Source organism: Pseudopodoces humilis, chromosome 2, assembly GCF_049639895.1.
Source record: "Pseudopodoces humilis isolate 2021_Gansu_Grassland_sample_001 chromosome 2, ASM4963989v1, whole genome shotgun sequence".
Taxonomy (NCBI): domain Eukaryota; kingdom Metazoa; phylum Chordata; class Aves; order Passeriformes; family Paridae; genus Pseudopodoces; species Pseudopodoces humilis.
Genome location: NC_142201.1, coordinates 89045564 through 89058708, shown reverse-complemented (window position 1 = coordinate 89058708; position 13145 = coordinate 89045564). Strand labels below are relative to the sequence as shown.

The 13145-nt window shown below is 44.4% G+C and overlaps 1 protein-coding gene across 1 annotated transcript; it reads left to right on the top strand.

Annotated features, from left to right (window-relative positions):
- Positions 1-2486: 2486 nt before the first annotated feature.
- Positions 2487-11049, top strand: TENT5C (terminal nucleotidyltransferase 5C). The gene is made up of 2 exons (XM_014253434.2): positions 2487-2556; positions 5128-11049. The coding sequence occupies exon 2, from the start codon at positions 5154-5156 to the stop codon at positions 6327-6329; it is 1176 nt and encodes a 391-aa protein (XP_014108909.1). The 5' UTR covers positions 2487-2556; positions 5128-5153; the 3' UTR covers positions 6330-11049.
- Positions 11050-13145: the final 2096 nt, after the last annotated feature.

Below are 13145 nucleotides of genomic sequence, written 5' to 3'. Positions count from 1 at the left end.
CATGGCAGAAAGCAGCCTCTCTTCAGGGGTAAGTGGGCTCCTTCACTACTCAAAGATGCATTCCTCATTATTCCTGCAATTTACTTAGGAGCCCGGTCCAGCCAGCTTTAATGGCATTTTCCAATTCCCATCCCAGGGACCCTTTGTGTTGCTTCCATGAAAAGCAGCTAAAAAGAACAAGTTTATTGTCAGGAGGTCTAAGTTCACTGCAGAGAGTACTGTGCAGTGTACTGTTCCCCTGACAAATACTCAATGTCTGCAAGTCAGAGGATAAAGAAAACACCCTAAAATAGAGTTGAGCTACTTCTTTGTGTTTACAAATGTTTTTGTGGAACAAGAACTTTTAAACAAATAATGTAAAGTACGAACTTTTGATTAATACTTCAACATCTGTAATAGCAGTATGTGCTGCAGTTTATCTTTGTGTATATTTGTATCTAATAAATATCTTCAATAGAAAATATTTCTTAATAAGTACTTTAATTGCTCCCCATGTGGCAACAGAAAATATACTTCCCAAAATCATCAGTTATTGTCAATAGGCAATATTATTTGAGGCAGAAATCTTGCTGAAGAAATATTCTTAAGAGGTGAGATCATTCACTGTTTTAATCTCCAAGTGAGACATTTCCTTACAAGTGGTTATGCTTCTCTCATTTGTGCTACTCCTTCTCTTTGAGTTCCCTATTTCTCTTTCTAATTTTAGAAACATAGGGAAAAAGTGTTGAGAGAGATCTGGATCTGCATGTTCAGCTCCATACCACCACAGGCAATCATATTACATATTACATATTTTCTTCTCTAGCTTCATCTTAGACCTTAGTTTTATTCCCTCCCCTCCTGCGAGGCTCTAAAATCATGATTCTCATTGGACAGCAAGATGGTAGCTTGCCTCAAATCTGATTCTTGTGTTAATGTTATCCTTTAATTTAAGTAGGTCATTTTGTTTCCTGTTATTTATCCCAGTGGGGCAATATTGGAGTAAAATAAATAATTATCTAATCTATTCCTGCTCAGATTTGGTTTTGTTAGTGAAACAAGGCAGGTCTGTTCTGTTTGCTAGGCAAAAAGGAGCTTCCCAGTTTCCTCATTCAAGGTCAGCTCTTCTCTGTATGTGTGCAGATTTTAATTCATCTTTCTTGACTGTGTATGGCCAGACAATATAACAGATGTAGTGGTGATTTTTTTTTCCCAATGCTTTGTAAGTACTTTTTTTAACTTCTACTAGGATTATGTCAGCTGGCCCATCCTAGGTTGTGTTTTTTTTCTCCCCCACTTCTGTTGAGTTCTGATTATCCTGACAAAAGGCAGATACCCCTGTATTTGATGAAACATTGCATTCTCAGCAGAAATTGTAACTTTTGCCCCCAAAACACATGATCTCACACCCTACACTATTAACCACCAGCTGATTTTTATGACACTGCATCTCCAAGTTGATTCCTGTCCAATCGTTCCATCATCCTTGTCCATGTGTGCAGAGCCTCTCACAGCCCATCAGCCACAGTTTCCAGTAGCACGCTGTTTCAACACTGCTGTAACATCCTTGTGAGCCCATCCTCGTAGGTTCTGGATGAGCGACTGGTTTGGCTGCTTCCAGTTGAGCACCACAGAGAACTCTTTGGCAGAGCTGGGCATCTGGGATCGCTGCTGACAGCTGTTCTGTCTGGGACAAGGTGCCTTGCGGAAAGCCCTGCTGTATTTCAGTCAGCTCTTCATCGTAGCCCACAGATTCACAGAATCACAGAACCAATTAGGTTGGAAAAGACCTCTGAGATCATTGAGTCCAACCTGTGACCAAACACCACCATGGCAACTAGATAGTGGCACTGAGTGCCACATCCAGTCTTCCTTTAAACAACTCCAGAGATGGTGACTTCATCCTCTCCCTGAGTAGTCCATTCCAATGTCTAATCTCCCTTTCAGTGAAGAATTTTTTCTGACGTCCAACCTGAACCTGCCACAGCTTAGGACTGTGTCATCTCCTGTCATTTGTTGCCTGGGAGAAGAGATTGATCATTACCCGGCTACATCCTCCTTTCAGGCAGTTGTAGAGAGCAATAAGGTCTGCCCTGAGCCTCCTTTTCTCCGGACTGAACAACCCCGGCTCCTTCAGCCGCTCATCACGGGACTTGTGCTCCAGATCCTTCACCAACTTCGTTGCTCTTCTTTGGAGTGTCCCCAGCCCCGCAGCGTCCTTCCTGAACCGAGGGGCCCTTTGAAAAGTTCCTACTGACCCGGGAAGGGGGAGCTGGAAGCGGCCGCTGGGCGCTGTGTGCGGAGTGCGCGGGGCGAGACCCCGAGGTGGCGGGCACGGGCTCCAGGGCTCGGGCGGCCACCCCCGTCCGCTCCCCGCCCCGAGCGCCCCGGGGCTCCCGGCCACAGCGCCCGGAGGCCGCGCCGGCGGCCAGAGCCGCCCCCGCGGCGGCGGGAGGGCCGGGCCGGGCCGGGCCGGGCGGGGCGGGCCGGGGCGGGGCGGCGATGAAGGGCCATAAAGGGCGGTGGCGGGCAGTGGCGGGGCTGGCGTGGTTGCTCGGGCTGAGCGGCGGGGCCGAGGTGAGCGGCGGGGCCGGGGCTCCCCTCTTCTCTCGGGGGCTGAGCCGGCGGGGTCGGGGCTCCTCTCCCCTCTCCTCTCGCGGGCTGAGCCCGGGGCGGGCGGGCTCTCCTGGGAGCAGGCGCTGGGCAGCGCCTCTGTGCTGGCTGCGGGCGCTGGGAGTCAGCGCAAGGCGCGTTCCCGCCGACCCGCGGAGGGAGCCGGACCTCCCGCCTCCAGCGCCGCTGCGGGGACGGGCCCGCGGAACTTTTTTGGGTGTTGTGTCAAGTTATATGTCTTACAGGAGAAAGTTGCTGCTGCAGGGTAGCGCACCTCGTCGTAACTAAGGTGTAAGGGTGGGTGTAGTCCTCGCTCTTTTTTGCCTCTGATTTTGGTGTTGTATTCAATACCCTTTCCACTCGGTATTAAAGATAGTGTCTCCTGGCTCCGCAGTGGTTTTCTTCCCAAGGCGTGAGCATCTTCAGGTGTCAGATCTTGTGAGGGGAATGGCTGGCAGTGGAGCAAGAGGCATGTAAGCTGTTAGCATCCCAAATGCACTGGAGTCGCTAGGAATCTGTTGTCACTAACATAAACTTTGCCGAGTAGGCAAACACAAGTCATTTGGGGGTGGGAGACTTTGGGGGTTGACAGCCTGAGAATTAAACTCTCCACTGAACTGGAAATGAAATATGTCTTCCTCTCCCCAAGGGCTGCAGCGTGCATTATTCTCCTAGGTGAGGGTCACCAAGCAGAACCAAGTGTGTGGTGGGGTTGGAAGCACTGGACTAAGTCCTTTCTGGTCACTGGGTTTGTGAGCTGTGTGTGTTGTCTTGGCTGCAGAGGGCTACAAATGGGAAGGAGGAGAGGGAATAGTTTCCGAGGTAGTAGCTGAAAGCACTTGCAGCTTAAGCTAGAAGTCACAGGAAGACTCTTGTGTTCTTTAGTGATCTGGAGGATTTAATGGCAATACAATGAGTTTACAAAGGAAATGTACTTTAATGTGCTTGAACTGCCTGAGAGCAACTGCTGGAAGGCTTGATGCTTTTTGCTTTGTTGGAGCATTAGGGAGCAAGCTTGAGGAACCTCTTGATTTGTCCTGGATTAATCATCTTGCAAATCACAGGTTTGTTTTGTGCGTGCTAGTGCTAATGTGATCCATGGCAGCCCGGTTTGTAATGCAGCAGCTCATGCCCAAGGACAGAAGCTATTTCCCCAGAAGCATTTTAACCTCACTGTGTACTCGCTCTAGGATTTGACTCTCTTCATCTGGAGAGGTGGCAGGTCAAATGAATTGCTCAAAAATGAAAAGCTGGCAAATGGGAGATTTGGGATGATATAGCTGTTCTTTAAAACTTGCTTTAAAATGTTCCATGCACTGTGCTGTTGCACGCTAGGAAACGATAGGGTTTGATTTTTTTGTTCTTGGTAGGCAAGCGTTAATTTGCTTAAGTTTGACTAGTCTGACCTTGGCAGCTGCAGTCTTCAGGAGTACTTGGGGCAGAAGAAGGTGAGGCATCAATTAGTCTGTTGCTGTCAGGAAGCACCTGGCTACACAGAAACCTGGAACACTTAAAAAAAGAAAAGGGTATTAACACCAGTTTGAGTTGCATGACTATAAAACATCTGTAAGTATCTACATGCTACAAAAGGAGAGTGACTTAAGAAATCTTGTCACAGCTAATCAGATCATTCTCTTGTGCTTAAAATGGTCAGACAAGGCTGTGACCAAGTCTGGTTAATGAGATTCTGGGTGTTAAAAGAGTAACATGAACTTGATATGCATCATCTGAATTTATCCCAGATCTTACAAGCTTGTTTGCCCTTCACAAATGCACAGAACTGGGGGCAAGTATGAGTATTTCCAGAAAAGTAGTTTGGTTAGACACTGTCTCTGGAGAAGGGTAAAGAGTTGCTCACAAAGACTGGAGTGCCTATTGAAGGCTGTTACCTGACTTTGCAGCTGAAATTCTCTCCAGGATGTTGAAGAGCTGCAGCTTTTTGCAGGAGAAAGATATACTTGGCCTTTATCCTGTGAGTGATAGATGCTGGATCATTCAGAAAGGGAAGAGTCCTATGAAAAGGAAGAAGTCTTGAATCTCTGGCATAATTTGAGTTATCAATAGACTGTATGTCTAAGCTCTGAAACTAACACCTGATAGTCTTCTATGGTTGTGTTAGCTGGAGACAGCAGTTTGAGCTTTATGTGCATCATGAAACAACTTCAAAGTCTAACTTTCAGAAGTGTTTTGCAGCTCATCTCCCTTCAGCTGGTGCTACTGATGACCTTAGCCTTAGGTAAAGCTTGTGTCATCTTTGGTAATTTTCATTTGACACAAAGTACTTTCCTGAAGCCACTCTATCTCACCAAAAAAAAAGAACGACAGCTAATTTTTTTATTTTTTTTTGCCCGCACCAGTAGAGAAGCTGTGTCTCATTTCAGGTGAAAGGATTGCTGATAATGATTAATACAAAGAGTGATTTCTTTCTAGTTTGTGTCTGTGTGAATGGACAGAAAGACAGAGCCTAGGAATAGATCTAGGAAGCACAAACAGAAGCGCTGACTTGTCTTTTTCTTTTTATATTCTTCTGTACAGTTTCTTTGGAGAAGAAAAGCCCTAAGATGGCAGGCAAAGGAAGTAGCAGAGCAGACTCCATGTCCTGCAGTGTACTGAACTGGGAGCAGGTCAGCCGTCTGCACGAGGTTCTTACAGAGGTGGTTCCGATCCATGGCCGGGGGAACTTCCCGACCCTGAAGATAACTCTGAAGGATATTGTTCAGACGGTGCGGAGCCGGCTGAGCGAAGCAGGCATTGTGGTCCACGATGTCCGTCTGAACGGTTCTGCAGCTGGTCATGTCCTGGTCAAGGATAATGGGTTGGGATGCAAAGACCTGGATCTCATTTTTCAAGTTTCTCTTCCAAGTGAGGCAGAGTTTCAGTTAGTTCGAGATGTGGTCCTGCGATCCCTCTTGAACTTCCTGCCGGAAGGAGTAAGCAAGCTGAAAATCAGTCCCGTAACACTGAAGGAAGCCTACATCCAGAAGCTGGTCAAAGTCTACACGGAGACTGACCGTTGGAGCTTGATATCGCTTTCCAACAAGCATGGCAAAAACGTGGAGCTCAAGTTTGTAGACTGCATACGACGGCAGTTTGAGTTTAGTGTGGACTCATTCCAGATCATTCTGGACTCCCTGCTCTTTTACTATGACTACTCAGAGACCCCCATGTCGGAGCACTTCCATCCAACTGTGATTGGGGAGAGCATGTATGGAGACTTTGAAGCAGCTTTTGATCACCTCCAGAAAAAGCTGATAGCTACCAAAAATCCTGAAGAGATCCGAGGTGGTGGGCTACTGAAGTATAGTAACCTCTTAGTGCGAGACTTCAGGCCCATGGATAAGGATGAGATCAAAACGTTGGAGCGCTACATGTGCTCCCGATTCTTCATAGACTTCCCAGACATCCTGGATCAGCAGCGCAAGCTGGAGACCTACCTCCAGAACCACTTCTCCAAAGAAGAGAGGAGCAAGTACGACTACCTCATGATTCTGCGCAGGGTGGTGAATGAGAGCACCGTCTGCCTCATGGGACATGAGCGAAGGCAGACTCTCAACTTGATTTCTCTGCTGGCGCTCAAGGTGTTGGCGGAACAGAACGTCATCCCTAATGCCACTAGTGTAACCTGTTACTACCAGCCAGCACCTTATGTCAGTGATGCAAACTTCAGCAACTACTACCTTGCAAGTGCCCCGGTGCTGTACAGCCAGTCCTACCCCACTTGGTTGCCTTGCAATTGATTGCTTCCCTGGAGTGCTCCTGTGTGGAGGCTACTGAAAGCCACGAGTGTAAATACAGACAAGTAATGACTGTCAGTTGGGTGTTCTCTAATGGAAACATGATGGCATCAGACTGTCCACTTCCTGGTGTGCAGTGGGATTATGCAGCCAGGTGACCTGCTATGAACCTTTCGGTGTATCTCTACAAATGCCAAAAAGCCTTATTACCTCTTCGTTGGGAGAAGAGAGCCAGCAGCCAAACTTTAAGTGGCGCGGTTAAGAAACTTTGTACTAGCTCTGGAAGTGGCTATTAACATGTGATCTAAGTGGAGTATTCAGTAAACTGGGTTGGTTAATCAACTGTAAAATGCCTTAAGCAGAAGCTGCTCCTGTAGTAGCAGCAAAAGTCTGCTTTCTATTCCCTAACCTCATTACTCTTCCTCAGTCCAAGTTCTGGCCAATTTTCTCTTGAACTAATTGTGCTAAGACTGGGCTCATGTTATCTTGGGTTGCTTTTACTCTGTGTCTGTGTAGAGCTGGTAAGAGTATGAATACTGTCTGTCTTGTAGAGGACATAAATGTTGTTTCCTGTAGTGCCTATGGATATCTGGTCCTGCCTTGAGTTCAAGATTAATTTCTTGGAAGTTGAAGATAGTTTAGTAAGTCTATTCATAAAGCATAAGCTGCCTAAATTTTTCTTGACTACAAAAACTTCAAAGGTGACATTTATAAAAACACACCAAAGCACAGTCTAAAATTTGGTAATGTGAAAAGTCCTTGAAATGAGGAAGCTTTAAATAGAATTGGAGCCACAGTCTGAACACTTAACTTGGAAAAATATTCTTGAGTCCAGCATCAAGCTAAAGCCTTTCTATCTTTAAAAACAATTTTGGCACAGTTGGAAAGTAGCACAGCTCTTACTTTAGGGTTTGACTGGATTTTCTTCCTCACAGGTCCACAGCAAAACCAACAAAAGCCCTAAACAAAAATCCCAAGCCACTATAAATCGCAGGATTATGTGCACTCCTGCCACAGTATGAATTCCGAAAGTGCCTCCTAAAATTAATTTCTTGTTGCACAACTTCAGGCCAATCTATCACAGTCCTGAAGGTTTGCCTTTCTGCCACTACTGAAGGGTTGAGCTTACCAGGTTATCACAATCACCTGGTCACTGTATGAGATGGCATTTTGAGTGATTAGAGTAAAATTCTTCCTTTTTACTGCTCTTGACCCTCACTTGAAGAGGTGTTGAAGCTCTAAGCAGAGCTCTTCACAGAAGCTGTATGTGTTGAAAATCTGGACCTGAGTTCAGAATAGTTTCTGGAAGAGTATGCACTCCCTTGGAGGTACAGGGGGCTGATCTTCCTGAAGGGTGTGTGCTGAACTTGCTGCTTTGGGACTCCCAGGCTTTATAAGGAAGGTTAAAAATTCCTCAGTTATTTATGTAGTGGTGTAATTAACTGGATAATTTTCACTGAATTATAATAGCAAAATACATATAGCAATGCTCTTGAGTTTCTTTTGTTAGACCAGAGATGTCAACTAGAAAGGCAAACCTTAGAGCCATTTATTATGTTCTGGTGCAATGTTCAAGAATGCTTGTTCACTGAATCTTTTTTTATTACTTCTGTAACTATTTATTACTGTTTCTGCAAGCTTTTAAGACCAAAGTGCCTGAGCCAACAAATGATTAAAGCTTAGAAGGTAAAGCAGGAAGCAGGTGGAACACCAATGTTTGCTTGCTATTCAAGGTGGTAAACAGCAGCAGTGCTGTGCTTAAATGACAGTAAAAATTGCCTGCTCCTCAGAAGACCAACAAGTTCTTTCCAGTTTTCATAACTACTTCAAGAGAGTGCCTCAACGGAGCAGTGAGGCTACTATGCTGCTCAGACCTCATTTAGCTTAGGAGGGCAGGGAGGGATGCAATCTACAAAGTGGACAGTGTTTAGCCAAGCGGGCTTTAGCTTAATTTCCTGAACAGTTTTGATAGCAACTTCAGTAGCAAAAAGACAACTTGGTGGATTATATTGTAGGTTTTTTTCATTAAAGGCTTCCTGATTATACAGCCAAAGTAGCTAATCTTGAAAGCAAACCCAGCCTTTTTCATTAACTGTGGCTTGGACTTGGTGTGGTTTACAGACAAGACATCTGTCATCCAAGACTTTGACTTTTTAAAAAACTAACATGATGCCAGTGTTGTCATATGTGTTAAACTTAGTGCAAGTTTACTGCTGGAATGCAATCCTAGGCAAGAATAACTCCTGCATGCAAAGCAATCCTTGGCCTAATATAGAGTGTCACTAGAAAGAGGACTTAAGGGTTTGTAATTGCTGTCATCTCATAGATATATTTAAAGCCAACCTATGCTACAGCCATTGCAGAAGTGAACCATTGCCTAGAGGGGCTTAGACTCAGATATCTGCCTTCTGTGATGTCATGGCTGATCTTTAGGAACTGTTCTTGTGCATTGGCTCATGTGGAAGAAGTGGTGAGATGCTTGGGAGGAGTCCTCACAAGCTGGAAACACAGGCTGGTTTCATTAGTCTTTAGTGCCTTGGCTGCTGAATGTCAGGCCAGGTGCATCTCCAGGAAAAGGAAATGCTAGAGAAGGAAAAAAGGCTGAATTGGATTCCTAGTGAAATAGAGCCACGGAGAAGTTAAGTTTCCTGCCATAAGTATTGTGCTTTTGCTGATGTAACTTGATGCTGAGGCCTCTAGGGAAGCTCTGCATTGAATTGCTGCTCCCTGAACAGCTGAGCGCCTGCCTGGGTTTGAGCTTTGCAGGATTCTTATGCTCCCGGTCTGGTTGTTAAGATGCTCTGGCACACGGGAAATACTGATGATTTGTAACCTGGCTCTGAGATAATAAACTCTGAATGGTTATACTCTATCCTGAAGCTGCACACTTCTTGTTCCATTGACCCTGGAGTACCAGGAGTTGCTGGGGCACTGCTTGTCCCATTGCCTTCAAAATAATCCTGGCTTGGCAGGTGAAGCTGGTGTACTTGGTGGCTTTTCATCACTGTGCTGCAAGCAGTCCACCCCTTTCTGTTCTGGGTTATCCTGGCAGTTTGATGGTGCAAGTGGCAGTGGCTTAATTTGCTGTGGGTTAGCTGGTTTGAGGTCAGGTTTATGGTGACCCCTTATAGCAAGGGGTAACTTGAGAATGAGTGCAAGATAAAAGTGACAACTCTAGGCCAAGTCTAGGATGTCTGCTCAATTCAGTCACCCCCCAGCACTAAAAATGCCACTGCAAACCTGTTCTAACCTCTTGTGTGTCACAGGAGGTTAGAGAGAGATTACTGTACCTCAGACTGTTACCTGATACGTTCCCTCTGGGCAGTGGCAGTAAAACAAAGCTGCAGTAACACCCAGTGCATCATTCCTCAGGACCAAGCTTCTAACTATGGTATAAAATAGCTGTTTTCTTCATGTGGCTTATAAGCACTGCTGGACAAAGTCAGTTTGAGGTAAAGCACCTGCTGACAACATTTATTGCCAAGTTCCCCTTGACTTGCAGTGTATTGTTGTGACTTCCTCACTGTAAGATAGACTTTTTTATTAGATAGAGATGCTGCCAAGGAGACCTGGTAGAAGACTGTGTTTTAGTCACTGGTGAAATCCCTGTACTGATCCATGGTTACTGTGACAGGTTGGAAGCTAAAGCATAGTTTGTGCTTACTGTGCTAAAGATTTAATTATTGCTGTGCTTGTCCTCAGCTCAGTCAGTCAATCAAGCTGGGGGTTCAGGACTACTGCTTGCTTCTGAATAACCATTTTTCAAAAGATCATCATGCTTTCACATTAATCACCTCCTCTACCAAGCAGTAGGTAGTACTTAAATCTAGTCCAAATATCGAAAGGTTTTTATTGAAACTTAAAGATCCATATTTTGGACTTGCGTTCTGGGGTTAAGCATTTGGTATGTGCCCAGGTTTTGTGGGTTCCTGATTCCTAGAATAACCACTGATGTTGATAGTGACCTCTGCTTGTCACTCTATGAGTAGTTGGGAAAAGGCCTCTTAGAAGAGAACCTGGACAAATTGCCTTAATTCTAAACTGTCACTGTACTGATGGTACTTGTTTCCTATTCCTCTCCCTCAACGCAGTCAGGATCCTGTAATTGTTAGGCGCAGGAATAAGCAGTAAGTTGACCACAGCCACAGACAGCTTGGTCTAATTTGGGCACTGGGAGAGCCAAATGAACAGTAAAGCTTCTGGCCCTCACATCTAAGTCTTACCTAATTGTTTCTTGAATACAGTTAAGTATATTTCATAAATGTTCTTTATTTTCAGTGAAGCTAGATACAGAGTGGGATGTTGGTCTATAGTAGAAACTTTGGGGGGAATGGCTGGAGCACTCTGGTTTTTCTCACATGTCTGGATTTGGCTTGTCTAGCTGAATAAAACTGCACTTCCCATTAAAATTTAGAAGGCTTCTTTTTCCTATGTTTATCTTATTTTTTACTGTTAAAAGAAGTCAGCTCTTAGAAGACCTGTCTCTCATCTCTTTGGAAGAAGTGAGTTGTTTTGGTTTTTCTTTCTCTCCCCTCCTTCTTCTTTTAGCTGGAAAAACAGGGTACTAGAAATATTTGGATTTGTGATGAGCCCAAATGTGAAATTGGTCACAGTAACTTTGTCTACTGTTCTGCACTGTGGTGTTCACTTGTTATCCTTGGAAATCGGGGTTTGGACCTTAATGATGCTGGAATTCTTGTGCAAATAAACTTATGCTAAACAACCCTTGCCTTGAGCTATTTTTGCATCTAAATAATGACAAAGTATCTGTAGAGCTTATTTCACCCACGGGTGTGCAGGTGCACTTGTGAGGTGGGTAGTAGTGTGGGGTACACAGTAATGCTTGCTTTAGATGTTATTCAAGGCACATTTTTTTTATCTGCCTCAACTTACTGCAGATTAGTCAGTTAAGTGAGACATGATTAATCTTTTGCTTTCATTAAAGGGACAGCTTCTAAAGAACCATTTTTTTCCCTGTCTGACCATCATCTGGTCCCAGCTTTCAGACACAGTGAAACAGACCTAGACCTTTTAGGTAGGGTCTGGTCTGAACTGGAGCCTGCCAGTCTGTTCTGACACACTCCCTTTTATATGCTACTGCAAACTTCAACTCATGACCCAAGGGGACAAGAAATAAAGTCAGCAATTGTTCTTCAGGTTATTTACATGTTGAAAGCTTTTGCTTTCACACTCTTAATTGCTGATATTACTATTAACCAATGTTCAGTGGGAGCTGAGCAGGTCAAAGCTAAGTACAAGCTGAGGCTGTGCGGCAGTCCACTTGCTGATCCTGCTCTAGAATAAAAGAATAAATGCTCTTAAAAAGTGTACTTGCTTCTGATCCCCTCCAGAGCTCAGACAAACTCTAGCCTTAATTAAGTATTGCTGGAGAAATTCCAGTTTCCAGGACTTTGTAACACCTGCAGTGGAAACTTCTGTGGAATTTAGAGGCGGTGTGATCCCATGGAAGTAATCATGAACCTTGTGTAGTCCCTTTTCCAGATCTAATTGCTTTCCTATGAACTTAGAGAACTGATAATGCAGCTGGGCAGCACAAACCATCTGCTTGTCACCTGAAACTCTCACCTTAACTCCTGTTTGTCACACCATGAAAACTTTGGAGTTATTTTGGGTACTATCCTTATGTTTCTAGAATACCAAGCTCAGCTTTGCAGGGTCAGATAGTGAAACAACAAAATAGCTGTGCTTAGGCAAGTGGTGCCAGAGTACTCTATGTGTTCCATATGGAGCTTATATAATGGTAAACAGAGGAACTAAAGATGTTTTTGCTCTATTGCAGTTGCACTGTTAGTGAAAATAAGTATTTTGTCCTGCTAAATCTGCTAGAGCTTTGCCTTCTCCATGCTGTGCAAGGTGAGCTCAGCCTTGTCTTAGCCTGTGAGGCATTAGACACATGGTGTTCTATATTATTGTCATTATTCTTTCAGATGTCATTTTCTCCTTCCTTCTGTGATGGAATACTTAATATTTTTGAAATCAGAGTATTCAAAGTGCCCTTACAGAGATGTTGGTCCTTTGAGAGAAAAAAAAAAATAATTGTGCATTCCTGCTTATTTAAAATTGCTTATTACATATTAATGTATTTAGTTCATCAATAAATTAAGTATTTGCAGTCACTATTTTCAGCAATAAAATAGTATTTTTATTTATCCAGCATATACCACTTGAATATGGGTATAAAATATAGCAGTTGTGTTTTGCTGCAGTAGCAGTGCTGCCATCTGCTCTGCCTCATCTCAACGAGTTCCATGTCCTATAGGCAAGACTTCCCAGCCAAGGGAATGTTTAGCCTGCCAAACCTTAGTGATTTTTCCTCCTAGGAAAGGGTTGAGTCATCATGCTGGAAAAAGTGAGTCTTGACAAAAACTGTGTGTAAAGCAGCTGCTAGAGCCTAAGCTAGTAGCTTGTGTGTACATTAAGGAGTCCTATGCATTTGTTAGTGTTATTTCATTGACCCTTGGATAATTAATTGGTTTAATTAACCAGCAGGAATGAGGTGCCTAGGCTGTGCTGGGCTGTTTCTGTCACTGGTAAGTAGATTAGAGGACTATCAGTGTTGTCCCACTGCTTGGAGAATGGAGTAGTGCAAACTCTGGGAGAAGTCTGGCCAGGACAGAGGACTGGCTGGTCTAGTCTGGGTCAACCTTTTGCCACTGAGAAACCTCTGTAGAAACTCCTGCATACTTCAGGAGATTCTCATGGCTTGATTGCACCTCAAGCAAAGGGAAAACTGTCCCCCCGTGCAAGAGAAGGCTTGAAGTGTGAGAACTCTAATTTAGTCACTGCCCCCATGCAGCA

Excerpts from the sequence above, each read along its gene's own strand:
- TENT5C (XM_014253434.2), top strand. The coding sequence starts at position 5,154 with ATGGCAGGCAAAGGAAGTAGCAGAGCAGACTCCATGTCCTGCAGTGTA.